The sequence below is a fragment of the Emiliania huxleyi genome (genome assembly GCF_000372725.1).
Source record: "Emiliania huxleyi CCMP1516 unplaced genomic scaffold EMIHUscaffold_26, whole genome shotgun sequence".
In the NCBI taxonomy this organism is placed as follows: Eukaryota; Haptophyta; order Isochrysidales; family Noelaerhabdaceae; genus Emiliania; species Emiliania huxleyi.
Window position 1 is genome coordinate 953,948 of NW_005200088.1, and position 26,082 is coordinate 980,029.

The 26,082-nt window shown below is 66.2% G+C and overlaps 7 protein-coding genes across 7 annotated transcripts in view; 3 read left to right on the plus strand and 4 right to left on the minus strand.

Moving 5' to 3' along the window:
* Window positions 1-1,610: 1,610 nt before the first annotated feature.
* EMIHUDRAFT_206468 (hypothetical protein) lies at window positions 1,611-4,718 on the minus strand (the record flags this gene model as incomplete). The annotated part of the gene is made up of 6 exons (XM_005777622.1): window positions 1,611-2,969; window positions 3,008-3,083; window positions 3,196-3,575; window positions 3,708-3,899; window positions 3,979-4,273; window positions 4,537-4,718. 6 exons carry the CDS (start codon window positions 4,716-4,718, stop codon window positions 1,611-1,613), a joined length of 2,484 nt encoding a protein of 827 aa, XP_005777679.1.
* Window positions 4,719-4,840: 122 nt separating this feature from the next.
* On the minus strand, window positions 4,841-7,282 carry EMIHUDRAFT_435318 (hypothetical protein). The gene is made up of 10 exons (XM_005777623.1): window positions 7,266-7,282; window positions 6,912-6,923; window positions 6,522-6,658; window positions 6,357-6,452; window positions 6,029-6,286; window positions 5,547-5,945; window positions 5,387-5,473; window positions 5,256-5,315; window positions 4,951-5,185; window positions 4,841-4,904 (listed from the first exon to the last, which is right to left on the minus strand). The coding sequence occupies exons 3-9, from the start codon at window positions 6,630-6,632 to the stop codon at window positions 5,054-5,056; spliced, it is 1,143 nt and encodes a 380-aa protein (XP_005777680.1). The 5' UTR covers window positions 6,633-6,658; window positions 6,912-6,923; window positions 7,266-7,282; the 3' UTR covers window positions 4,841-4,904; window positions 4,951-5,053.
* A 1,731-nt stretch (window positions 7,283-9,013) lies between these two features.
* EMIHUDRAFT_354326 (hypothetical protein) lies at window positions 9,014-9,944 on the minus strand. Its single transcript, XM_005777624.1, has one exon. The coding sequence runs from the start codon at window positions 9,915-9,917 to the stop codon at window positions 9,174-9,176; it is 744 nt and encodes a 247-aa protein (XP_005777681.1). The 5' UTR covers window positions 9,918-9,944; the 3' UTR covers window positions 9,014-9,173.
* A 2,767-nt stretch (window positions 9,945-12,711) lies between these two features.
* EMIHUDRAFT_47235 (hypothetical protein) lies at window positions 12,712-12,981 on the plus strand (the record flags this gene model as incomplete). The annotated part of the gene is made up of 1 exon (XM_005777625.1): window positions 12,712-12,981. A coding segment is annotated over one exon (270 nt), but the record flags the coding sequence as incomplete, so codon positions are not given.
* A 3,815-nt stretch (window positions 12,982-16,796) lies between these two features.
* On the plus strand, window positions 16,797-17,312 carry EMIHUDRAFT_206473 (hypothetical protein; the record flags this gene model as incomplete). Its single annotated transcript, XM_005777626.1, has 1 exon — window positions 16,797-17,312. The coding sequence occupies one exon, from the start codon at window positions 16,797-16,799 to the stop codon at window positions 17,310-17,312; it is 516 nt and encodes a 171-aa protein (XP_005777683.1).
* A 115-nt stretch (window positions 17,313-17,427) lies between these two features.
* EMIHUDRAFT_450495 (hypothetical protein) lies at window positions 17,428-20,608 on the minus strand (the record flags this gene model as incomplete). Its single annotated transcript, XM_005777627.1, has 5 exons — window positions 17,428-17,977; window positions 18,146-18,482; window positions 18,855-20,188; window positions 20,257-20,419; window positions 20,558-20,608. 5 exons carry the CDS (start codon window positions 20,606-20,608, stop codon window positions 17,775-17,777), a joined length of 2,088 nt encoding a protein of 695 aa, XP_005777684.1. The 3' UTR covers window positions 17,428-17,774.
* A 3,641-nt stretch (window positions 20,609-24,249) lies between these two features.
* EMIHUDRAFT_463505 (hypothetical protein) overlaps window positions 24,250-26,082 on the plus strand; it is a gene marked incomplete at both ends in the record, with an annotated part of 6,148 nt that continues 4,315 nt past the window's right edge. Inside the window, 5 exons of the mRNA XM_005777628.1 lie at window positions 24,250-24,434; window positions 24,548-24,563; window positions 24,795-25,031; window positions 25,099-25,358; window positions 25,465-25,939. Coding sequence (XP_005777685.1) covers window positions 24,250-24,434; window positions 24,548-24,563; window positions 24,795-25,031; window positions 25,099-25,358; window positions 25,465-25,939 — 1,173 coding nt within the window. The remainder of the gene's footprint in view (window positions 24,435-24,547; window positions 24,564-24,794; window positions 25,032-25,098; window positions 25,359-25,464; window positions 25,940-26,082) is intronic.

Below are 26,082 nucleotides of genomic sequence, written 5' to 3' on the forward strand. Positions count from 1 at the left end.
GCCCGTCGCCCCGCACCACCAGACGGTGGCGGGTACCCTCCCCGCCCCCTCCCGCGCTCAGGCGCCGCCGCTGAGCCGCCGATACGCAATTCGCAACATATGGTTAGATGGAGGGGGGGGGGGGCGTGCTGGAGATGTTAATGGTCTGAGCATCAATTAGGTACTGCTGCCAGCCTCCAATGTAGCCTCCCTTGATTGACGAAGTCGTTCCCGTAGTCCTTCTGCGCGGCGATCAAATCGATGATGTGTTGCGCCGCACCGTTGATGGACGGGTGGTAACCCGTGCTGCGTGGGGGGGGAGGGGGGGGCGTGACAGGACTGCGTTGCAGGGCTTGTTCGCTCACTCAAGGGCTTGCGTACAGATACTCGTTGTATGACTCCTTCATGTTAGCGTAGTACTCCGTCCAGAAGCCCAAGCCCATCTGCGGCAGCTCCTTGTTCAGACTGTCGAGTGCCGCTTGGAGTGTTGCCATCTCCTCGCCGTCTGGGATGTCGTCCGGGATCGGCACGTCCGCGAGGTCCTTCATCACGTTATTTGTCAATGTGACGGCGGTACTCGAGGGAAACTTCTTGTCCCGTAGTTTTCTGTTGGCCGATATGAGTGCCAAGGCTGCTTTGCTCACGTTCTTGGCACTTTTTGCGAACTTTGTGCCTGCCTCTATCGCCTTACTTATCTTCACGCCCGCTTTTTTCTTCTTCCACATGTCTTTGATCATCCCAAGAGGGGCACGAGAGGCTGTGGCCAGGTTCGCGACAGCAAAGGCAAGCTTAAAGATGGCTTCCAGCTTCGTTTGTGCGTAGTACTTATCGAGCAAATCCTGAAAGTCAATTCCGGCTTGGTGGATGGTCTCATTCAGACGCCTCATCGAAACGATGGCCCCAGACATGCCGCTGGTAGCTATGGTTTGCTCCATGCTGATCTGCGTAGTGCTCTTCTCGGCGGCTGCATCAATGGCATTCTTCTCGAGTAGGAGCTCGTTTATCTCCTGGATATCGTTGCCGTCGTGGCGCTGTCGCGGTGCCGTCGTGGTGCCACGCACCCGCATTCGCCGGGAACTCCACGATCGCTCGTAAGGGACATCCCTGCGTTGGCGTGTGGCGGTGGCGCTCCCGCTCGCGGCGGTGGTGGTGGCCGCCGGCGCGCCGTGGCGTGTGCGGGCGTGGGTGTGCAGCTCAGCGCGCAGCCTTGCTCGCCGGCGGGGTGGCGGTGGCGGCGGCGCTCGGGGTGGTGGCAGGTGGGGGTGGAGCGCCGCCGGACGCATGCCGGCGACACTACGCATTCTCTTCGCCGATACTGTACGAGTGTGGTCCCGACCCGGTCACGGTGCACTGCTCCTGCCGCACGGCGCACGCCACGGCGGCGGCGACCGCCAGCGGTCACCTATCACAGTCCACTTAATTTACGACCGCCCAGTCCTGAAGGACCATACATGCATGTTGTGCAAACAGGACGCCGTGCTCACAGTAAGCTTCAATTAACACGCGACAAGCCCAGGCGCCCGCCCGCTACCAGATTCGTCCCACATCACCGTCTCATTCCCCGTGCCTCATTCGAGACATTCCCCTCAGTCACTGTCTCAGCAGCGAGCCATCCCCCATCGGCATCAGCCTCACACCACGAGTGTCCCGCTTCGTTGGTACAGACCGCCACGAAGCTTGCGGAAGGCATGCTGCTTGAGCCAACCAATCCAGGACTTGGCGGTATTCGGATTCACGTGCATGAACTCCTTCCCATGATCTCCGACGTTGCCACGGAACAGACCACGCGGCACGAGAGCGCGTGCCAGCTCCTCTTGGAAGCCCATCGTTTGGGGCGGATACATGTGCTCGAGCACTTCAGTCGCAAACACGGCGTGAGCAAGAGGTGGAATTTTAGTCGAGTTGAGGACGTCGTGCACGATGCATTGGAAGCCATCGAATTTGCGGCACGTGAAGTCGAGCAAGCTCTTGCGAGGTGTCGGGATGTCGAAGAGGTGCAGCCTGGCCGTGCGCCCGTGCTTCACACGCAGGATCTCAGCGATGCAGCGGCTTTCCTGCGCCATGCCGGCTCCAAAGTCGACGATCTCAATCAGCGTGCTTGCATCAAAGGCACTGGCGAGCCCGACGGCCATCTCCTGATGTATCGGAAGCGCACAGCTGTGAGTGGCATCATTGTAGCTGATGAGCCTGAGAGTGTGGTACGCGGCGAAAAGGCGGTACGAATCAAACATCTCCGATGGCGCATCGGTGGCGAGGACGCTGAGTGCCTTGTACGCCGATACGCAGAAGGTGCGATACTCATCGCCGCGATACCCACCATCGAAGCTTTCCGTCGACGTGTTGTAGCGCAGTGATGCCGCCTCGACTGTGATACCCAGTCGAAGTGCGTTCCACGTGACAAAGCCACGCTCTGTGTGCGTGAAGCGCGGATCTTGCTTTCGGAATCGATTGTGCGAAGGCAGCGCCCCTGCATCGAAGTATTCGAGCCGCTGCGAGGCGTCGGCCGACGTGGCCCAGCCGCTCAAGTCGCCGGTTTGCTGGGCTTGTCCCACGCCAGCGAGCGCAGCCGAGGCAAGGAGCACTAAGAAAGACATTGGGTGCGGCGGGCGCGCGGTTGGGGTAGCGGGGCTCGTCGGGAGCGCAGTGACGTCTGGCAGCACGGTTGAGGTTGCGACAAGCGCGGTGCCGCCAGTGACGGTGACCAAACCGCCAAAGGCGGTGGCCAAGCAGAGAAGAATGCCGAGCAAGCTTGACCAGCCGAAACGGCGGGCCTTTGATTTGCGGCGCCACTTTACCGTGCCGATCACGGCTACGGAAGTGACCGTGGCAGCGACCTGCAGCGGACCCGCCGTGAGCCACGAAATGGTGGCAGACGAGAAGGCCGAGGCCACCGCCGTCGGGCTAGGCACGGCGGACGCGCAGTGGCCAAAGGCGGGCATGCAGACGAGGAGCAGCCACCGGAAGGCGCCCTCGGCCTTCGTGTAGCCGCCCTGCACGCAGTTGGCCGCCGCCTTGAGGGCGGCGCGACCGCCGGCGCCGCACGTGCCAGCGACGGCGCCGCATGTGCCAGCGACGGCGCCGCACGTGCCAGCGGCGAATGGCGCCTTGCCGGACGTGGTCTGCGGCTCGCGGCGCCGGTCCGGGCGGCGGCCGCGGCCGCGACCGTGGCTCCTGCCAGTCTTCGGCTTGCGCCAGCGCCTTGCCTTGCGCCGGCACTTCCTCGAGCGCCGCGACTGCAAGTCCGCCCACTTCTCCCGTCGCTCGGCAATGAGATCGAGCGCGGCCTTCGCCTTCTTGAGCCGCCCCTCCCAGTGCTCGCGCTCCTTGGCGGCCTCGGCCTCAGCCTGCCCCGCGCCCGCGACCGCGCCAAGGGGCTTGGGCGCCACGGGCGCAATGCCGCCGGAGGTGGGGACTCCCGGCGACGGCGACTTCTTGCCGTCGCCGGGCGTAGCCTGGTAGCTGACGCTCTCGCCCAGCCGGCGGACTGCAGCCTCGACGCCGTCCACGTAGCCCGGTGCGGAGTCGCTGCGGGCCGACGCGGGCCCGCTCTTCCCCGCCGCCTTCGGCGTGGGCAGGCCCGGGTAGCAGGTGGTGTCCTGCAAGCGCGATAGGGGCACGCGGGAAGGGAGATTATTACCGGTGGGAGAGCGAGGAGTGCCAGGAGAATGCTGCGGCGCGCTCGCCGCTGGGTCGGGCGTGTTGGAAACGGTCTTGGCCGGCTTCTCGACCTCCTTGGCAGCCTCCTCGGCAACGGGCTCCTCGGAGGCGGCCTCCTTGGCGACGGCGGACACCTCGGCGGCGGCGGGCTTGATGGTCGCCTCCTCGGTGGCGGACTCCTCGGCGACGACGGCCTCCTCGGAGGCGGCCTCCTCGGCGGCGGCCTCCTCCTTCACGACGACGTCGTTCTTGACGCCGCACGCCTGCGCGAGGGAGAAACGTAAATGTTTGGAGACGGGGTCACCGCAGGGACAATGCCGATCCTGGCGTAAAAGTGCGCACCTCAGCTCCGAGCAAAGGCGGCAGCGTCAGGCTCGCGCGGCGGCGCTGATACCACTCCTCATAATCCGCACTGGAAGCGAAGTAGCCACCGACCTTGACGGAAGCCGTTGGCCCGAGCTTGGTCTGAACCTGGGCCCCCTCCGCGAAACAAAAGCTGATTGGCACCTTTGCGAGGCTCCGATGAAACACGTGGGGGTTGTCGAACCAGACGCCCTTTGTTGATCTCACAACCAAGAAAGCCGACTCGCCCTCGCTCTCATTGAAGTCGACCATGTAGCGCCTCTCGGCGCGCGTCCTGCAGAGCAGAGAGAATGGGGGCCGCCCGTGAGAGGGGTGAGGCAAGGCGCCTGCATTGGCCGGGGATCGCGCCGCGACAGAGTACAGGGGGAGGGCGGAGGCGCGGCTCGGGCGGTGGCGCGAGCCCCTGCACGCGTCGCGCGGGCGGGGAGGGGGAGGGAGGGGAGGGAGAGGGAGTGGCGGGGGGCGGGCTCAGCGGCGCGGGGCCCCGGCCCTCGCGTTGGGCGGCGGGCGCGGCAGGGCGCTCACCGTGGATCTCACTCGATCGGGACGGCGTGCAGTCCCAAATGCTCAGAGACGCTGTCGAGAAGAGAAAACCGCGTGGGATAAATCACCGCCTTGTTATTGAGAAGAAAATACCTCCTGCGCTGTGCGCTGGTCTGTGAGAGGTTGAGGTGCGAGCCCTGGAGGCCCTGGGGATTCACAGCACAAGCTTTCAGCATGGCGGCTTCAGCATGTGCAGCGAAAAGCAGGCGTGCGGCAAGAGCGGCCTGGTTGTCGCAGTACTGCTTGGTGGGCGGGGCCTCGGGGGGGGTGATGATCTCGCCGTCCTTGGAGCGGCCGCACACTGCTCGCTACCCCCCCTGCACATCTAAAGCCATCCCTGCTGCTAGGGGGGGGGTCCTGACCCCCCCAGCAGCAGAGCGCTGCTGCTGGGGGGGGGGGGGTCCCGACCCCCCCAGCAGCAGAGCGCACGGACCCAGCTCTCCCGCCTCTTCGCCGCCGCCCCTCCTCCACCCTCGGCTCGTGTTTGAGCGTACGCTCGAGGCGGTTGTGTTCACTGCGCCTTCGAGCCCGGTTGGCAGTAGGAGGGCCCGCCGGTGAGACCACTGCTTTTGGTGTCGGACGTGACATCGCCCTTGCGCTCGGTCTTGTTGCGCGAGGTTGAGACGATCCAGTCGGGCTCGCCCTACGCATCAAAGGCGGGACGGGGTCCGTCAGTGGGCCCGCAGACGCACGGCACAGAATGCGGCGCTCGCCGCCGGGGCGGGCTTCTCCTCTGGAAACTCCTTGGCCGAGACGGTCCAGCCGTCGTCGCCCTACGCAATGGAAAGCGGGGTGGGGTCAAGGGGTGGTCGGCAGGCGCACGGCGCAGAAGCAAGGCGCTCGCCGCCAGGGCGGGCTCCGGAAACTCCTTGATCGACGGCTGCATCTCGCCGCCGGCCGCCGCCGGCTTGAGAGCCCACTCGTCGATGCCCTGCGCGCGACGTACGACAGAGTCATGGGGTCGACCACAGTGTGTGCACGGAATGGTGCTGGGAGGCGCTCGCCGCTGGGGCGGGCTCCTCCTCCGGAAACTCCTTGATCGACGGCAGCGTCTCGCCGCAAACCGCCGCCTGCTTTAGAGCCGTGTCGATCTTGTTGACCGGCTCGAGCGCCGGGTCGTTCTTGATGACGCCGGTCTCGTCAACGGAAGCCTCCGCGCCAGTCTTTGCGGCAGGAATGTCCTTCTTGAGGGCGCCCTTGATGGCGCCGGCGGCCGGGCGCTCAAACTTGGACCAGAAAACGGCGGGCGGGCTCGGCGCGTGGGCGGCGAACATGGCCTTGGCCTTGTCCGAGTCGACCGGGCCCGCGTCAGGCGCCTTTTCCGCGGCCGGGTCCTTCTTGAGGACGTCCTCCGTGCCACACTTTGCCACGGGGATGTCCTTGACGTTCTTGACGCCGCACGCCTGTGGCGTGGGCGAGGGAAAGTACGCACAGGCTTTCAGAGACGGGAGAGGGATGATAACGATCCTGGCGAGCGCACGCGCACCTTGGCTCCGAGGAGCGAAGGCGACACCGACTCGGAGATGACGATCGTGATGCGGCCGTCGTCAGCCGGCACGATTCCGACCTTCGCGAAGGACTTCATCGGCGACAACTCGCCCGCGACGTTGCCGCCGCCCGCGTCAATGCCGTCCTTGAGCGGGCCGGGCTCGCTCTCGGGCGGGATGCCGACGGCCTTTTCGCCGGCCGGATCTGGAAACTCCTCTGGAACCTCCTTGGTCGAGACGTTCCAGTCGGCGACGCCCTACGCATCACGCGGGACGGATGAAGGAGTGGGTCGGCAGACGCACGTGCGCAGAATGCCAGGCGCTCGCCGCCGGGGCGGGCTCCTCCACCGGAAACTCCTTGATTGACGCGCCGGACTCGGCCACGGTCACGTCCTCAGCGGGTGCGTTCTTGGCGCCGCTCGCCTGTCGGCGAGCGGGAGAATGGGAGCGTGTTGGGAGGAGATGGTAGCTCTGCGACAAGCGCACACGCACCGCCTTAGCTCCGAGGAGCGGAGGCGACTTCGACTCGGAGTTGACGACATTGATGAGGCCGTCTTTGGCCGACACGATGCCGACCTTCACTGTCATCTGGTTCTCTGACATGATGCCGATCGAGTTTTTGCTCGTACCTATGAGAGGAGGGGCGATCTCAGGCACTAACGGACGAGACGTCGGCTAAATCTCGCATGAATCTCGGCTAATCTCCTCTCTGATTGCTGCACATCGTAATCAGGCCATCAAGTGCTCCTTCTCTCTGCTCTGAGCGTCTTTGCGGGCCGTGAAACTTGGGGAGGGGGAGGGGAAAGAGGGCCGCACCTACTCGCAGCGTACACAACTTGAGTACCAGCGCCAAGGACTCCGCGGCACACCCGCCTCGCTCACGTTGTTTTGGATCTGCGAGGCGCGCAGGCGGCGGAGGGCGCGTCAGCAGCGTAAAATGGGATGAGCATGGCACGGGTTTGGTTCGGGCGTCGCGGGAGCGCAGGAGGCATGGAGGCGATTCGCGGCGCCGCGCTCAGCTCCGACCGGCAATCCGATTGTGCCAGATTCGCGGCGCTCGATCCTCGGATCGAGCCGCTCGCGCGGCGGTCGCAGCACGGCGGGCAGCCCGGCACGAGCGCGCTGCAGCGCTTGGGAGATTGGGCGAAGCGGCCGGGCACGCTCGCGCAAACGGCAACACGCGCCGCATCGCGCGGGGCGAGGGGAGGAGGCGAGGAGGGAGGGGCAGGGGCATTCCTGAGTGCGAGGGCGCGGGGCACCGACGGAGCTCTCACACGGCTCGATCAAAAAGAGCGCCTTCGGCACACTCTCTCGAGGTCTCGCTGATCTTTTCCATCAACCCCCCGACGGCGAAGGGGCAGGGGCAGCAGCATTCCTGAGATTGCGTGTCGTCGATGTGTTTCGGTCACGGACCTAAGTGCCTCGCCTTCCTCGCAGGAGTAGCATAGGCGGCTCCGGTGGTGTACCTGTGTTTCTTAGTGCCAGTGCGCGCCAGCCCATGCCTAGTGTCGTGCGAGGGAGTTGGTCAAATTCTTTTGTGTTTGTGTTTTGTGCCTCCGTCATCTTCAAGTATCAAGACGGAGATCGTCGTCATCTCTTCGCTCTCGCCCGACTACTGCCACACCATCACGCCGCCAGACGTGTGAGAGAGAGAGAGAGAATTCTTGATACGAAACCACGACGACACACACCAGTCGACTCGCATCGGTTGCCTCCATGAACGGCGGAGCTATTCTCGCGTCCACACCACACCTGGCTCCAACGTGGACACGCCCATAGCTGGGGACACTACTAGGTCACGCATGGCATCAGAAGTTTTATCTCTGGGCCCCGAAAGGCATCTCTAGCAGCGTCGTTACGCATGCGCCCTCCCCTCCTGGGCGCATACGCCTCACGTCTCGACAGAGCGTAAGCCCTTGGCGTGTGACGAGACGAGTTCTTCGCCATCGCAGCGAGCAGCACCCCACTCGCCGCAGCAGCCGGAGGCATTGCCGCAGCACTGTCTGCGCCGCAGTCCCGCACCCGTCGACGAAGCTCCCCCCGCGGAAGACCGCGCGTAGCGACGCCTTGACGATCGAGATGAGCGCGCTTGAAGCTCTCTCTCTCTCTCTCTCTCTCTCTCTCTCTCTCAGACGTGTGGAAGGCGCCGAGATTAGCCGAGAAACGAGGCCTCCTCGATGCCACGCTCGCAGCCTGCCCCACACAGCTCCCAGATAGTTCCGCCGAAATATCCGAGCGAGTCGCCGTGCGAGAGGAGAGTGGGGTGTGTGTGAGAGAGTGGCGCCTCATGTGTGTCTTCAGCACTGCGAGGGCTTGGGGGCTTGGGGGCTTGGGCTTGAATTGTCCTCGACCCAGCCCTAGCTGGGGATGTCCGTTTTCTTTCTTTCTCTCTACTCTCGGGAATATCTTCTATTCATGTCACAATTGTGGAAATTCAAGAAGATGAGGGAGTCGTGATTTCTTGCTGGGTTTCAAAATTCTCTCTGGAAATTCACAGTTTGGTGGACCCTGACACGGCCCTCACGTCTCACGAGGAGGAGGGGGAGGAGGAGGAGGAGGCGGAGGCGGGGGCGGACGAGGGTGCGGACGCCCGAGGGAGGCGGCGAACCAGCTGAGCAACAAACTTTCGCACGTTCAGCACCTGGACGAGGTCACACATGGACACCAAGAACTGCGGGCCAACTGGCACGGCCTGGGGGTGGGGCCTGCAAATGGCAAATGCAGCGTTTGTCCGTCGTTCTCCACACCGCTGTGGCGTCGCGTGGCAGACGGTGAACGAGCTAGCATGCGGGGAGAGCGGCATTGTGCGCACGGAGCAGAGGGACTTTGGAGGGGGGTGCGGCACATAGCTCATAGGGCATCTTAGGGAGAGGCAGAGGGGGGGAGACGCCGTGGCCGATCTCCGCATATTCCGGGAATCCGAAGTTGGTGCCGCGGATTTCGTATATACCGAGGCGGTGGCCGGTACTCGGTGCCAACCTGTCGGAAGCATAAGTGGTTCTTGTCGGAAAGAAAAACCGCCCACCTCTCTTAGATATAGAATACACCTTCTCACGAAGGTTGTACTCTAGAATAGCCACTCTCACAGCACCGCCATTGAGATTTGGTCAAGGGGCCCCATGTCTCGGTGGCCCACACCTGGCCTCAAAACTCGTCGACCTCGATGCCCGCGGCGCGCAGGATGGGCTTCGCCGCCTTGACGTCGCGCAGCAGCCAGCGCGCCATGAGCCGCGCCTTGGCCTCGGAGGGCAGTGAGCCCTCCGGGAAGTGTCCCGAAGCGATTGCGGCCCAGAGTGACATGGCTGCCGCCACCGAAATGTTGAAGGACTGCGTGAAGCCGCACATCGGCAGGAAGAAGGAGCCGTCGGCGCGCTCCAGAAAGGCCTTGGAGACGCCGCGCCGCTCGTTCCCAAAGACAAGGGCGGCGCCCGCCGGCCGCGCGCCAAAATCGAGCGCGTCGATCGGCCGCGCCTCGAACTGGTGGCTCTTGTGCGTCTGCCAGCCTCCCTCCCCCTGCGCCTGCTGCGCAGTCTCCTCCTCCACGCCGGAGCCCTCCTCGTCCGAGAGCGGAGGGCAGTCCGAGGTCAGCACCTGCAGGTCCAGCTCCCTCAGCGCCGCCAGGCAGGTGCGCGAGCTGGTGTACCGGGAGACGGTGAGCCAGCGCGACGCGCCCATCGACACCAGGTTGGTGCCGGCAGCGCGTGGCCGGCCTCGGTTGGCTGCAGAGCCCGCAAACTGGTCCGTCACGTGAAAGTCGCTGATGGACTCGATGACGTGGACGTGCTGCACACCGAGCCCTTCGGCGGTGCGCAGGACGGCGGCGGCGTTGTGCGGGTCGCCGATGTTCTCGAGGACGAGGTGGAGGCCGCCGCGCCGCCGGTCCAGCATCTCGCGCAGCCGCGCGACGCGATTCTCCTTCATGAAGGGCTCGAGCGCCGCCACGACCGCGTCCCAGTCCTGCTCTGTCGCCGAGTCGAGCAGGATTTGCCGCTGCGGCGAGGCGGCGACGGGCGCCGCCGACTGCGTTCTGGCGGCGGACAGCTTCTGCCTCAGCCTCGCGGCGCGGGCGGCCCGCTCTGAAGCGGCCGCCGGCGCAGCCATGGTGGCGGACGCAAAGAAGCGACGGCCAGCAAACGGCCGGCCGCGCTGCAGAGCGACCGCGCTGCCCGCGGCGGCAATCACGCAGGTGCGGAAGAGGCGGGCGGACATGACCAGGACGAACAGGGACAGCCTTCGGGCCTGCGACGGCTGGTCGCTTCGGCTCAAGACTCCCTCGCACAACACTGGGCACAGGACTAGGCACGGGACTGGCGCGCACTGGCACTAACACAGGTACACCACTGGAGCCGCCTAAGCGACTCCGGCGAGGACGGCGAGGCACTTAGCTCCGTTCTCGAGGTTCTCGAGGTGGATATCCTTTTGCCGCGTTGGGTAGCGAGGATTGGTGTAACCCGAGCCACGGAGGCGTGTTTTCTGGCGGCCGACCGTCAGTGCACGGAGTTGCCACTTCTCCGACTGCCCCGGCTAGTTCACGAGTTTCGCGGGAGTGACCCCATGCGTCAAACCCGAGACCTAGCGCGGGTGGGTTGGAGGGGGCTCGCCCCGTTCCTCCCCATCGGGCCGCATAAGCGGCCACGCCTCGCAGATTCGTTTTTCGCGCCTGGGTCAGGCGCGCGGGGCATCCCCCGGGTCGCTCGACCAGCGATCCGAAGAGTGGCCGCTATGCGAGGGAAAGAGCGGGGCCCTCGGGGTACGCCTCCGTCCGGCCCCCTCCGATGGGGTTCCTCCTTTGCTGTCCCATCCCCTCATCTCTTTCCCGCCTGGGCGGGGCGGTGGGCGGGCGCGCGGTGCGGTGTGGCGTGTGCGTGTGTGCGACTGCAACGAAGGACCGCTCGCAGAGGACCATTGGGTTTGTACTATTAACAACGAAGGCGCTCTCAAAAATAAAAAATAAAAGGTTGCTGACGAATGGCCACCTTGGGGGATCCCTTGGGCAAGCAAGCTCATCCTGGCCGCGCAGTGACGTCAAGGCATGTCGCGGCTCGCACGCCACCCGACGACCGATGGTGAAGCCCGGCGGCGCGGCTCTGAGCGAGGCGGAAAGGACCCCGATCGTGATGCCTTCGACGCCTCGCGGCAGCACCCAATGTGTGTCATCAAGATCCGCGACTTTGTGAAGCTCGAGTCGCCGCTTCCAGCGCACGAGGAGGTGGCGGCGCGTGGCCTGCTGGTGGAGTGGCAATCGGGCTTGGGCGACGTGATGTTTGTCTCTCACACCTGGCTTGGTGAGCGACACCCAGACCCTAGCGGGGTCAAGTTCGAGGCTCTCAAGGCCATCCTCAGCCGAATCATCGCCGGGACGATGAGTGTGAACGAGTGGTACCTGCAGCGTATCTTGTGGGGCAAGATGAGGATCAGCGCCTCTCGCTTGAGTGGATGCCTCGCCGACGGCTTCCTCTGGCTGGACTACGTTTCGATCCCTCAGGCCAACCACGACCTACAGATGCAGGCGGTCGCCTCCATCGGAGCCTTCATCGCCTCCTCCTCCTTCTTCCTCGTGCTCGCCGGCACGTGGAGGCACGAGGTGGCCGAGCAGGGCATGCGGGACCTCTGCGGGTGGGCTGGAAGGGGCTGGTGCCGCTTCGAGCAGCTCGCTAACGCGCTGTCGCCGCGCCCCAAGTGGCAGCTCGTGGCGACGAATGCTGGCTGCTTCACGTACGGCGCGTGCGGCCAGGCTGCCTTCAACTGGCTCAGCACGCCGGTCGGGACCGGCGACTTTAGCTTTGCGGGCGACCGGGCGAAGCTGGGCGTCGCCATCGGCGAGCTCGTGAGCACGCGCGCAGAGTACGCGCTCAAGTGCCTCGAGCGCGAGCGCGGCGGCGAGCGCGCCCGCCGCAGGCACTTGCTGTGGTTCCGCCTGCTGACGAGCCTGCGGCACTGGCTTCTCGCCGGCACACCGGGCGACGGCGGGGCGGTGGACGAGGAGCCTCTCGAGGCGTGGCTCGACCGCCTCCGCTTTCGGACGATCCACGAAGAGCGGCGGAGCGGACTCACGCCGCTGCGCTTCGCCGCGCTCGCCTGCCGCGGCGACCTGGTCCGCGAGTTGGTTGCTGCCGGCGCGGACGTCGAGGTGCCCCTCTCCGCTGCCTGGCCCGAGTTCGACTTTCTCGCCGGCGAGACCATCCTGCACCGGCTCTGCAGGCTGCGCGACGCGCCCGAGATCGTCGCGCTCTTGATTGACGCAGGGGCAGACCCGCTCCGGCGGGACGCCGCGACGGGGCTCACCCCGCTGCACCTCGCCTTTGCGGGCGGGCACCCCATGCTCATCCAGTACTTTGTGAGCCGGTACGGCGCGCCCGCCGTCTCGATCACAGACCGGCTTGGCACCACGCCGCTCTGCTGCGCCGCCCTCTTCGGGCGGGCGGAAGTGGTGGCGGAGGTGCTGAGAGCAGAGGCGCGGCCGGACGAGCTCGACGCGCCTGGCAGCTTTGGGATGCCGCTCGCATTCTCCGCCGTCACAAATGTCGGCGACGTCGCCACCTTGCGCGCGTGCCTCGACGCCGGCTGCTCCGTCGACGCCGCCGTGCCGAGGCGGCAGCCGCGCGCCCTCTGCGCCGCCGTCCTGTTCCTGTGTAGCGCCTGGCGGCGGACGCAGCGCTTCGACTACTTTGCAGAGATCTTCGCCGAGATGCCGGGCTGCACTTGTCTGGGCTGCGCAGCGATGCAGGGCAACCTCGGTGCGACCGAGCTCCTCCTCTCCCGAGGCGCCGACACGAACGCGCGCAACGCACACGGCCGAACGCCGCTCATGCTCGCCGCCTCCGTCGGGAACGAGTCCATCGTCGCCGCGCTGCTGCGTGGCGGCGCCGATCCGGGGGCGACGGACAGTTACGGCGGTAACGCCGCCACAGTCGCCGCATCACACGGGCACCGGGCACTAGCAGACAGCCTGCGCGGTCAGAGTGCATCGCGTAAGGAGACACGTAACGTAAACACGTGCGATCCCCACACAGCCGGCTAGAGCTGTTTAACATTAACCTTGGGCCTAACAGTTGCGCTAGTCGTGACTTTCAGCCACGATTTCACATCAACTTTGGGGGCGGAAAATCGCCTGCTCGGGTGCTCTGGCAGGCAGCCTCGAGCAGGCAGCTGCATCATTCCCCTTTACTTCAATCAGCTGTGTACATTCAAGTGCTATTACTGTCTGTATAGCTGTCTAGACGCTCCGATTTTGCTGTCTGGACGCTGTCTGGACACTGTCTGGACGCTGTCTGGACGTTGTCTGGACGCTGTCTGGACGCTGTCTGGACGTGGAAGATCGTCTGAGGTGTGAATAGATAGACCTGCTGCGCACAGGCCGCCGGAAGGCACAGGCGGCTGGCGCGTCAGCTGCACAGGTGCGAGCGCCGCCGCCTCGCCGATCGCCCCGCCTTTGCAGGCTGCTTTGCCGGCGCGCCTCCAGGCGGCACCCGCCCGAGCCAATCCACCTCGGCCGCGATCACAGCCTGCTCGGCCGCCTGGTCCGCGAGGCAAGCGCCCGCCAGACTGCGACGAGGCCGCCGCGCGCACCAGCGACGCAAAGATTCGCTGCCACAGCTGCTGCTGTTGCTTGGGCGGCGAGAAGCGCCGTCTTTGCGGCGTCTGTCGCGGCGGAGGGAGGGCGGTTCGGCGGCGATGGGAAAGGACGGCGTGGCAGCGCCGCAAGCGCGTTCGGTCACGCGCGCCCCGAGGCCGCCGTCTTCGGTGCAGCGTTCATGTCTGACTGAACTGCTGGGCTCGCGCTTTGCCCATTGCGCAGCGGTGGGTCGACGTGGCTACTGCCGGCCCGCGGCTTCTTCATCGGCTGCGGCGCGGGGCTCATGGCTGCAGTATGGCACCTGACCAATGCGTGCCCACGCTTGCTCTGCCCTTATCCGCAGCATCGTTGCGACGTTGGCGTTGCCCAATTGCCGCCACAGTTGCCGACCTCTCCGCGGGCACTTTGCTAACCCGTCTGTGAAGAGCGCCTGTCTAGACAGCTGTCTAGACAAAGCTACAAGTTCAAAACTTCAAGTTCTCAAGTTCTGTTAAGTTCTGTTGTCTAGACGCACCGCCCCCCCCCCCCCCCCCAAAAAAAAACGGCAAGTTCGCAAGTAGGGCGGCAAGCGGCATGTGGGTGGGTGGGTGGGTGGGTGGGGAGTGGCCTCGGCAGCGCCAGGGGTGCTGTCAGTGTCGTCCAGCCACGACTACGAGACTTGACTGTGAAGAGTGGAGCCATGTGCCACTGTCTGGACGTTGTCTGGACGCTGTCTGGACGCTGTCTGGACAGGCTCAGGACTGTCTAGACATCTGCGGGAGCTCCACAAACCAGGTTACCCCACTCTCCTCTCGCACGGCGACTCGCTCGGATATTTCGGCGGAACTATCTGGGAGCTGTGGGGCAGGCTGCGAGCGTGGCATCGAGGAGGCCTCGTTTCTCGGCTAATCTCGGCGCCTTCCACATCGGCCACAAACTCGGTGCTAGCCGCCTGCACGTGCAGCTTCCGCCCCCTGCTCGCCGCTCACAGCCAGTCTCGCGCCCCTGTTCAGGGCGCGACGGTCAAGCCCAAGACCCCCAAGACGGTCAACAAGACGGTCGACCCCAAGACGACCACGACTGCCACGCCGAAGGGCTCCGTCTCCGCCTCCGGCTGGCTCTCGTGGCCCAAGCTCTGCTGGCCGATCGTGCTCTGCATCATCTCCATTATCTGCCTCGTCGCCGCGAGCGGCGGCGCCTTCGCCTACTTGTACTTCTCGCACGGCTCCGACGGGCTTCTCCACTCTGTCATCGTGCCCGCTTCGGCTGCGCCCGGGTTCGAACGTCACGCCGGCTTCTGCGACTTAAACGGCGGCAAGTGCCAGGAGAAGTACAAGGGCTTCGGCGAGAGCGTCGAACTGTGTGAGCAGCGCTGCCTGGAGTTCCCGGCTGGCGCCAGGGCCTGCACCGCCGTCGAGTACTGGCACCTCAAGAAGCACTTGCCGATGTGCAAGCTGTTCACGTGCGAGGGCGACATCACGCGCGCGTTCAAGGCGCCGGCGAACAACGTCGAGTGCCTCATCAAGACCGAGAGTTCGACCGTGGCATTGCGCTCGAGCTTTCGTGGTGCCGGCGGCGGCGCCTCGCCCTCCCCGCCGCCGCCACCCCCTCCTCCTCCGGGCCCGCCGCCACCACCACCCTCGCCGCCGCCGCCGCCGCCCTCGCCGCCGCCGCCGCCGCCGCCGCCCTCGCCGCCGCCTCCAAGCCCGCCTCCGCCATCACCGCCGCCGCCACCCTCGCCGCCGCCTCCAAGCCCGCCTCCGCCATCACCGCCGCCGCCGTCGCCGCCGCCGCCGTCGCCGCCGCCGCCCTCGCCGCCGCCACCCTCGCCGCCGCCGCCCTCGCCGCCGCCGCCCTCGCCGCCGCCCTCCGCGTTGCCTGCGCCGCCGCCGTCCGTGTCGCCGTCCCCGCCGCCTCCGTCGGCCTCGCCGTCGCCTCCGCCGCCGTCAACGTCTCCCTCCCCGCCGCCTCTCTCCGGAACTCTCCTTTTTGACGTGTTTGATCCGGACATCATTGAAGTAACAGCGGGCACCATGAAACGCATCAGCGGCACGGGATGGAACGAGGGGTACGCACGGCTCTCGTCCCCGCCAATCGCCGCCACCGATAAGGTTGCCATCCAGCTGACGGGTGATGATCAGGATCCGGTTTGGGCCGTCTCGGTGAACCTCGTGCATGGCACTTGGGGGCCCGGTTTGTCCCATCCCTTCAATACCATTGACTACACCATGTACCTTCAAGCAAGCGGGGTGCAAAATGGGGCAAACATCTATCCCCACACGGATTGTGCTTTCCCTCCCTGTGACCAAGGCATAGTCGCCACTTTTTCCGGCCAACGGCCAACTCTGCAGCTTCGCATTGACCAGGGCGTAGTCTCCATCGCCAAGGACGGCGTTTCCATTTACACCTTCACCAAGGTCAACAACGAGTGGCCTCTCTACGCGGGCGCGTACATCTACAGGCTCGGCAATAAAATCACTGACTTGGAGCTGGTCTCGTGGTCCTGACCCCCCCAGGTAGATGATCATCTACCTGGGAGGGGGGGGGGAGCTTGACCCCCCCAAGGAGATGATCAGGTCCGGACCACTTGGCACTTGGTGATATGGACTCTAAATCATCAATTTCGCATCGATTTTCATGATTTTTCGCTCCGAAATTGATATGTCGCCTTAGTCGTTCGCAGGGCGCAACAACTAGCGATAGCGCAATATTTGCCAGGAGCTTCACCCGAGGGCTCGCTGTGAGTCGATCGGGAGTCACTGGGATGGCTTGCCTGCCTTCTCTGATTGGCATGCGAGGACGATGTGCTGTCGTCGAGGAGCAGGATTGCTGGTTGCTCGTCGTCACGCGATGCGTGGCTGGACGTGCAGCCCTGACCCGGCAAGCTGTCGTTGTCGGACTCTTGCCCAGGCGACTCGACAGGAAGGAGAGGACTTATGAGCCCAGCTATCATGTTTTGCGGCGCTTCGGACGCCGGTGAACGCTTCGGGGGCTTTCACCCCTGGCCAAATTCTTCTGTCCGCTTTGGAGTTTTTGTTTAATTGTAGTTCTACTTGGAGTTGGTGCGCGTGATTTTCGCGGAGCTCTTTCTTTCAGACCGAGAACAAACGTCGCGCTCTCGCGGGCGCCCGCAGTTACGCGTGGCAACCCTCGGCAGCTGCAACGAGTGCGGTGCTCGGCGTGCTCTCGCCTACAGTGCTAACTGACGCAGTATGGCTGCAGGGACATGGGATGCCATGCATGGCCTCTACTGGGCGGTGGTGACGCTATCGTCGGTCGGCTATGGCCACCTCGTGCCGCGCTTTGATGCGGGGCGCGTGGTGGCGAGCCTCATCATGCTGGGCGGCGTGGGCTGCCAGGCGACGCTGTTCACCGCCCTCGCGCTGCTGCCGGCAGCACTGCGGCGGCGGCGCCTCGAGCGGCGGGCAATGGAGCATCTTGCGCGCGGCAAGGACAAGGGCGGGCTGGCGGACGAGGAGCTGCTTGAGCTGACCGCCGGTGAAACAATGAAGGCGTGGCGGCTCTCCTCGAGCGACTCGTACGTGACGCGCGACGAGTTTTGCCTCGCGATGCTGCTGCGGCTCGAGAAGATCTCGGCAGAGGATTTGCGGCTCGTGCAGGACACCTTCCTCAGGCTGGACGCCAACCGCAGCGGCAAGCTCGAGTCACGAGAGAGCGCGAGCAGGCGAGAAAGCCAACGCGAGCTGACTGCGAGTCTCGACTTTTGAGCGAGGCGCAGCTCGCTCGCGCCGCGGCCCCCGCGAGGCCCGCGTGCACCGTGCAGCTGCACACGCAGCCTGACGGGCTAGCTGGCGGTGGTGGCGGGCGGGCGAAGCGCGGGACAAGCCGTCAAATCTGTTAAAACTGACGAACAACAACCAGCATGTGTAAACTCTCACGCGCAGTGAACACGCGGCACCCAGAGGCGCTTACATCAGAGCTCCCTATTGTGCCGGCCAAAGCGCGGGCCAGCGTAGCATCGCCCGGGCGCAGCACGGGGGAGGGGGCAAAAGAGAGAGAGCGCAGAGCGAGCGGGAAAAGGGGTTCGGAGGACCGAGACTGAGTCCCAAAGCCACGCTCCGCGTACGCGAGCGGCGCAAACCGCCCCACGCCAGTCACAGCGGCGCACGCGGCAGCAGGTGCGTTTGTCCGGCAAGAGACGGCGTCGGGGCAGATGGCGCTGCGCCGGCTCAAGGCGCCTCTTCCGGCGCCGCAGCAGGCGACCCCTTGCTCGCAGCCTCGGCCTGCGAGATGAGCCAGTCGGCGGCGCGCTCGATGTCGTCGCCGTTGGCCTGCAGCGCCTTCTCGCACTGCCGCGCCGACTGCGACGTCACCGCGCGCAAGTGCTTGGCGAGCTCCCGCCGCGCCTTTTCGGGAAGCACGCGCTCGCCGCCTTCCCCGGCCTCAGCCTCCATCTGCGACGCGCTCGGCTCGGCCGGCTCGGCCGCCGCGCGCCCCTGCTCCTCCTCCTCCCCCCCCCCCTCGATCAGCGCCCGTTCGGCATTCTCGATCGCCGCAATCGCGCGCGTGGCGTCGAGTGGCTCGTGAAGGCCGTCGCCACTCGCCCCCTGCTCGCCGCCCTCTCGCTCCTTGACGTCGAGCGAGACGCCATGCCGCTCGAGCTGGTCGCGCAGCCTGTCCGCCGTCTTGTAGTCGCTCGTGTAGCGCGCCTGCTCGCGCTCCCGCACCAGCCGGTTGATCTCGGCGTCGTCGAGCGACGCGGCGCCCGACTTTGCCGCCTTTTGCGCGTGGATCTCCGACACGTTGACTTGCGTGATGGAGCCGGACCGGCCGTCCGCGGCGCGCCACGTCTTGGCCTGGTCGTCGAGCGTCACCCCGAGCTTGGCCAGCTGCTCGCGGAGCCGGTCCGCCGCGTCAAAGTCGCGCGAGAAGCGCGCCTGCTCCCGCTTAGCGACGAGCGCCCGGACTGTCGAGTCGTCGGTGGCGCCGCCCCCGGCGCCCGCGCCGGTCCGCTTCGTGGAACCCCCCTCTGCGTTCCTATGCCGCGACGGCGGCGGGTGCGCCGGCGGCGGCTCCGCGGGCGCCCGCCGCACGACCGACGCCCACCCCACGCCGCCGCCGTCCAGCTGCCCGTTGGTCGCCGCGGCGGGCGCCGCCACTGGCGGCGCCGCTGGCGGCGGCGCCGCGACGCCAAGGCCAGCGAGGAGGCCGCCGCCGAGCCCGTCGTTTAGCGGCGGCAGCGACACCGCGCGGGTCGCTGTCGGCAGCGCCGACGGCAGCTCGCCGCCGCCGCGCCGCCCGCCCCCCACGGCCGCGTCCTTTGGCGCCGACGCCGCCGCGGCGCGCAGCGCGAGTTCCTCGTCTGCGAGCTGAGCGACGATCCGCTCCCCGACGAGCCTGGCGATGCCCTCGCAGCTGGCGCGCACCTCGGCCTCGGCCGCGCCCCGCTTGGCGTGCTGCGTCCACAGCGTCCAGAGCACCTTGAGCAGGTCGGTGAAGGTCATCATGAACGGCAGGATCCACTCGCGCACCGCGTAGTCGGCCGACGGGATCTCGCGCAGCTGCAGCGACTGGACCAGCATCTGCTTGCCGTGCGAGCCCGGGTTGGTCTCGAGGCACTGGCGGATGGTCTTGCCGTCGGTGAAGTGCCGGTTGATCTTCTGGCACAGCTGCGTCACCACCTGCATCTCCTGCTCCGACATGACCACGACGCCGGGGAAGCGCTGGATCAGGTGCGTGTAGATCTCCTCGAGCCGGAAGAAGCCCTGGAAGAGGGACGCCTCGCCGGGGGAGTAGGTGGGCGTGTAGATGCCCGGGTTGCACAGCGCGTCCTTGTACACCGTCTGGAACTGCAGCAGCAGGTTGAGCAGCAGCCACTCCACGCGGTCCTGCTCCGTTGCGGACTCTGGCGGGTAGGCCATCGACGCGCGCATCGAGCCGGGCTGCGCCTCCGTCTTGGCGTCGTACGGCGGCAGCGACTGGACGTACGACATGACCTGCACCGAGTGCAGCAGCATCGGCTGGAAGAGCAGCACGCGCGCCGCGTGCGAGATCTGCACCACAAACTGCTGCACCTCTGCGGGCGTGGTCTTGCCCGCCCCCTGCTGCAGCCCCTGCTGCACGCGCTGCAGCCAGACGAGCATCTGCACGTGCTGCAGCGCGAAGAGCTCGTACTTTGCGCGCGCGAAGACGGGCGACTGCAGCTCCTTGCCCAGAAAGTTCGGGTCGTGCAGCGTGTTGAGCTGGTTGGCCAGCGCGGACAGGTGCTGCTGGAAGGTTTGCAGGTCGCACGGCGACGGCTGCCCGCCGAGCATGCGGAGAGGGCCGTCGAGCTGCGCGAGCTGCACGAGCATTCGGATGACGGAGCCCATGTGGGGCGCGGACGCGGCGCCCTGCAGCACGCTGAACGTCGCCTGCAGCTGCGCCTGCTCCATCGGCTGCGACATCTCTGGCAGCAGCGTGTCGTCGCTCGGGAGCGGCGGCAGCTCTGGCGCCGCCAGCGCGCCAGTCGCAATGTCGGTGAGGCAGGAGAGCAGGCCCTCGTGCGGCGCCCAGGCCGCCTCGGGCAGCACGATGTGCTCGCCGCCCTCGACGAGCAGCGAGGCGAGCGGCGCCAGGGGTGGCGGAGCGGCGCCAGGGGCGCCTATGGTGGCGGGCACGCGCACGGCGTCAGGAGCGCGCTCTCTGCGACGGCGCGGCAGAGGCGCGCACCCTGCAGCACGCTGAAGCTGGGCCCAGTTCCCTGGAGCATGGCGGCAAACGTCTCGCTCATCTTCTGCCGCAGCCGCGCGTCGGCCGTCGAGGCCACCCCAGCCTCGATGAGCTCTCTCTGAATGACGTGCTCGCGCTGCAGCTGCACGTTGCTCGCGACCGCCTCCAGGACGGCGCGAGGGTCCGCGGCGGCGAGCGGCTCTGCTGCGGCGAGCGGCGCGGTCACACGGTTGCCCGAGCCGCCGCCGCGGCGCGAGCCGCGCGAGCCGCGGCTGCGCGCCGCGGCGAGGCCCTCGCTCACGCAGGCCATCAACTCGCAGCGCTCTGCCCTGCCGTGGAAGAATTCTGCCATTATCCCTGTCCTTCTCCCACCATATCCCTCCCTTGGGTTGTATGGTGAACGAGAGAAGAGGGACGCCTCGCGATGCTACAGAGGGCCTCGACCAGGATTCTCCACGGTCAGAGACCACTCTCATCCCTACCACAATGAGAGGTTGAGAGGTGCGAGCCCTGGAGGCCCTGGCGCCTGGGGATGGGGGGAGACTACCCGCGGGCCTAGAAGGGTGAAGGCCCGCGCGCAGCGGGGTGGGACATTGAGATTGAAGGCGGAGGTGGAGGCGGCAGGTGCTTCACAGGGGTTCACAGCCTTGTTATTGAGAAGAAAATACGTCACCGCTGTGTGCGCTGCCCCGCTGGCGTCTCTCGTGGGTGAGCGGAGGTTGAGGTGCGAGCCCTGGAGGCCCTTTCTCAGCCTTGTTATTGAGAAGAAAATACCTCATATGGCTTCACACGGACTCATGGTACAACACACAACTCTCTCCCTCTCTCCCTCCAACCTCTCCGATGGTCGGGTGTGGTGCGTGGCCCTCTACATTAGATCTATAGCGTAGGATGCTAGAGAGCCTCTAAGCCTCTGATCCAGAGCACGTGGGGGTGACAAGCAGGCAAATGCACATGAGCATGGAGGAAGGCTCGCGCCAGCTTAGGGGCGGCACCTTTCCTCCGAGCGGGGCGATGTCTCTCTTCTAGGCTCCCGCCCTCGGAAGCCCACGCATGATCCATGGATTCGGGATCCCGGGCGCGAGCCTCTTCCACGCGCCCTTCATGCCCTGCGGCGGCGTCGTCCGCATCCGGTGCAGCCCGACCGCCTCGAGCATCGCCTCCTCGAGCAGCGAGCCGGGCGCGACGTGCTCCCGCCAGGTGCGCGCAAAGTCCTCCTTCAGGCCGACGGTGTCTACCACCGCGTGCGTCGCCTCGGGCAGCGCCGCCGCCTCGGGCAGGGGCCGCAGGACCACGCACCTCCTCGCCTGGTGCACCCCTCCGATGCGCTGCAGGCTGGAGCTCACCACGACGTGCGGGTGCGTCGCGTGGGCGGGGCCGCGTGAGCGCACGTGGTCCTTGAGGAAGACCAGCCGGCCGAGCTTCACCTCCTTCGCCCGCGCCTGGCCCGACGTTTTGCACGACTTTTGCCCGCGCAGCTCGCCCTCCTCGAGCGGGTTTGCCTCGGCGTGGGAGCGCTTGTGCGCGTCGCGGGACCGCTCGCGTGCGAAGAAGCCCCCCTGTGCCCAAGGCGCGTGCGGCGGCCCGTCAGATGCCTGTGTGTTCGGGAGGGCTGTGAGTGAGCGGACGGCACCTCGAGTGCAATGCGGCGCGCCTCTCGCTGCAGCTGCTCGACCTCGTGCGGAGGCGTGCCGCTGTGCACGTACGGCCGCCCGCTGCCCACGGGAATCCACCCCTCCCATGGGTCGCCGGGCCGCGCGGGCTGCGGGGTGACGAGGGGTGGAATCTCCAGGCTCTCCACACGGGCCGCCGCGAGCGCCGGAGAGCACCACTCGGTCAACCTTACGCCCCGGCTGAGCCGCTCGTAGCTTATCTCGCCGAGGAGGGCCGGGTCGATCTCCGAGCTGCGCAGATACACCTCGAACCGGTTCATGAACTCCGTTCGGACGGCCGTGCCGTGGTAGGCCGCGTAAACGCGCTGGCATGCCTGCCCGAGGCAGTTGTAAGTCCGGCCGACCAGCCTCTCCACCGGCTCTACCATTTCCGGATGCCGCGCGCTCCACACGTAGTGTGGGTCGACCCGGACGACCCGCGTGCAGCCTAGCAGCCTCTCGTTGAAATCGAGCACCTCTAGGACGGCTAGCGGCACGGGCGGGCCGGACATGCTGTCATCCACGCTGTCGCGGTAGATGACAAAGAGCCGGTCGAGGAGCATGCACGGTGCGAGAAATGAACCGACACACCTGCGGGAGAGCGCACCGGGCGGAAGAGGCTGCGTAAGCGAGGCGGGCGCGACTCACGAGCGTGTACCACACTCGCCTCTGACGTTGATATCCCGGTTGGTACAGCGCGCTCACATCGCTCGCAGGCGAGTGGCGGAGCGCGCTGCTGGCGTGGTGATCCGAGGGCTACGGTCGGCGGTGATTGGAGCCACAGTATCGGCCGCCGCTAGTCCTCTCTCCATCACACCCTCAGGCAGTACTCGAGTAGTCGTTGGTTTCGCGGCAGATGCTCGCGCGTTGCCAGGTGTATTTGTTTTTCTGCTTAACAACTCTGATCATCGAAGGGTTGTGTGTGTGTGTGTGTGTGTGTGTGTGTGTGTGTGTGTGTGTGTGTGTGTGTGTGTGTGTGTGTGTGTGTGTGTGTGTGTGTGTGTGTGTGTGTGTGTGTGTGTGCGTGCGTGCGTGCGTGCGTGCGTGCGTGCGTGCGCGCGTGTGTGTGTGTGTGCCTCGACCCTCGAGGTGTGTGTGTGCGTGTGTGTGTGTGTGCTCACCTGGGCGTACCGCGACAGGAGCGTGCGCACGCACTCGGACTTGGGCCCGGTGTGCTTAGTTCGTGGAAGCATGAACTCAAAACGGGAGAGCGCAAAAACAGCCGGCGCTGACCGGCAAGCACAGACACCTCAACTCGGATCATCATACGAACCGTCTTCCGCGCCAAGCAAGAGCGAAGAGGGGCGCTGTGGCGTGTGGGTCTGAGAAGAAAAATTTTCCCTCCGGCCAGGGGAAAGGCGGCGTGCACGCGCACGAGGCCCTTGCCCTGCGAATGCGCGCCCCCCCCTAGCTAGGGGTCAGGGCTCTCTAGCCCGTAGCCCGATGCCGATCATCCGGCCCGCTGGATGCGCTTCTCAGCTCACCGGCCCTGGATGTGAGGTTGCCGACTGCACTCCAAGTGCTCCAAGTGCGCACGTACACACGTTGGCCTGTCGCTGCTGAGCAGCACCGACTGTCCGGCCACTTTGATCTGCGAGTCTGATCAGCGGCGTGTGCTTGGTGGCGAGCCGAGCGGCGGCGGGAGCGGAGCCGCCACCGGAAGGAAGGGCGAGCCCCCGCCGCCGCCGCCGCCGCACCAGCGACGATGACTGCGGCTCGCCCCTGCCGCCAGGCGCCAGATCGGCACTAGGGCTTGGCGGCGGCGCAGCGCGCTTCGAGCCAAACGAGCCGCCGCCTGCCTAGTGCTGGTGGCCCCGCCTCGGCGCGCGCCGACAGCCCCTCCGATGCGGGCCGCGGCCGCGTAGAGCGCGCACAGCGTGAAGAGCGACCGGCCGCACTCGGGCCGAGAGAGGAATCCCTGGGACGCAGTCGTGTGGGCGCACCCTGCCCACCCAACGGTCCGTGTCGCGATGCGCTCCCTTACCCGCTCCCGGTTCCCTTCTGTCCCTGTGATCATCCTTCCAATATCCTGCTCGTGCAGATGGGGTCTCCCACCCCTCGTTTGCCGTGTCCGGTGTATTTATTTGTGAAGCACAACAAAAAGAAAGAAAGAAAGAACGAAGACGGACAACCCAAGGGAGGGATGGGAGGACGGCACGCCGCCACCACACAGGGATTTTGAGGAGAGGGGTGTGGTGCGCTAGCCGTCGCCCACCCTTGGGCAAGCACAACAAAAGGCGAGACTTCGCTCGCACTTGGAGCACTTGGAGTGCAGTCATTGGTACCTCGATTTCTTGCTTTTCAACGAGCCAGAATGCAGGATCGAACTCCTCCAACTCTCATGCACGAGCGGCTCGGGAGCGAGCTGCTCGGGCGCGTCGCTGCGGCCTCCGGCGGGCTCGTCGCGCTACGGTGTACGTGCAAGGGCGCCAACGAGCTCCTCTCTGACGATGCGGTGGCGGCGGCTGTGCTCACGGTTATGCCGGAGCTCTCGTGGCTCGGCGGCAGCGGCCTGCGCGAGCTCTGGTTCGCCGCCGCAGCACACGTGGGTTGCGACTCGCGCCCAGTTCACCGCACCGGCACGATAAAGAGCACGTTCTCACGACCGCTCATTATATGTAGGCGCTCCGCTTCCGCAGGTGCAGACTATCGCCGGTCCGCGGGATGCACTCTTTGACGTATAGTCAGATGAGCTCGTCCAGCCGTAAGCAGCACGTCGCAGAGATCAGGAGCAAAAACTGCTCCCCTCTGCGCACGGGCGGTGACGCTTACGGTTGAGTCGGTCATCAACACGACACATTCGTGTCGTGATGGCACGCGCGCCTGCGAGGAGCCTCCGCCCGAGAGAGACTGTGTTGTGAGCCACGGGGCGCCCCGCTGCCGCAGGTGTTTGACCGGCGCCTCCTCGACCTGCACAACCCGATCCCCGGCGAGTTCGGCCTTGGCCCGGAGCTGCGGAAGGATCTGTTCTCCTACTTGTCGGTGGCGGTGCGGCGATCGCTCCTGACGTACCAGCTCGGCGTCATGCGGCTGCAGGACATCGTGTCCGGCATGTTCCGCGAGGTCGCCCTCAGCAAGCCGGAGTCGCGGAGGGTTGCAAACGGCTTCTTTTCGATGTTCGGGGTACGCCGCGCGAGGTATCTGTGCTCAGTTCGCAGTTCGACCTTGACTCTCCTCTCTTCCGTCTTAGGTGGCGTCCGAGGCGGTGCGCGCGATGTGCGAGGGCGGCACGGGGGAGGAGGCGCTGAACGAGCTTCTCGCCGCGTGGCGTACCCGGCACTCCCCTCCCTCGCTCTCACGCGTCGCGCTCACCGCCAGCCCCGACCTCTCTACGATATCCTTTACGAGTATTAGGTGCGGCCTCACGCCGGGCTTCGCGTGCGCCGTCGAGCACCGCGAGCTATACAGTTTGCTCCAGATCATCGACGCGTCGGCCCGGCCCGACCTGCGGTAACACCACCCCCGGCCTCCGCACACTAGCTCCTGACCGCTCGCGTGCAGGTCTCAGCCCCGGTCGCGCGACTCACCCGCCGGGGGGGGGGGTCCTTTTGGACAGGTACGAGATGGACCGCGCCGCCAACATCACACTCGCCATCACCTTCCAGGACGGCACGCCGCTGCTCGCCGAGCACGGCCTCTCGCTCCCCGACGTCGACGCCATCGTCGCGGGGGTCGGCATCGACGGGCCCGACAAGAACGCGTTGCGGCGCGAGGCCTTCGACGTCGTCGACCGCCAGGTCTCGAAGGCGGGGTGCGTCTACGGCGACCTTGTTGAGAAGATGCGCGAGACGGGCGACTTCGCGCGGATAAACAAGCTCAACTCGTACGGCGAGGCGCTGGGGGCGGAGGGCGGGGCGGGGGGCGCGGCGGCAGGGGGCGGCGTGGCGGAGCTCCCTAGCAAGGCGGAGGCGGACGAGGGCGAGGCGAGCGAGAGCGAGGACCATGAGGACGGCGGTGAGGACGAGGGGGAGGAGGACGAGGGGGGGGAGCTACTAGGGCGGCCGTCTCTACGGCGCTCGACACCGTGTGAGGTCGCCGGCGGCCGCACCTCTGCCGCCGTCGCTCCGCCGGCTCTAACCGAGTATCGGGCGTTGAGGGCCGCCGGCGCAAAGCGGGTCTGGTGCGCCACGGCCACCACCCTTGCCACCGCCCTTGCCGCCGCCCTTGCCACCCT

What these genes read in the sequence shown, in the direction of transcription:
- EMIHUDRAFT_435318 (XM_005777623.1), bottom strand. Translation starts at nt 6,632, where the DNA reads ATGTCAGAGAACCAGATGACAGTGAAGGTCGGCATCGTGTCGGCCAAA. An exon ending in CGCTCCTCGGAGCTAAGGCG is followed by an intron (nt 6,453 to 6,521) that starts GTGCGTGTGCGC and finishes GCTCGCCGACAG; the next exon opens with GCGAGCGGCGCCAAGAACGC. An exon ending in AGGAGGAGCCCGCCCCAGCG is followed by an intron (nt 5,474 to 5,546) that starts GCGAGCGCCTCC and finishes CGTCGCGCGCAG; the next exon opens with GGCATCGACGAGTGGGCTCT.
- EMIHUDRAFT_354326 (XM_005777624.1), bottom strand. Translation starts at nt 9,917, where the DNA reads ATGCTGGACCGGCGGCGCGGCGGCCTCCACCTCGTCCTCGAGAACATC.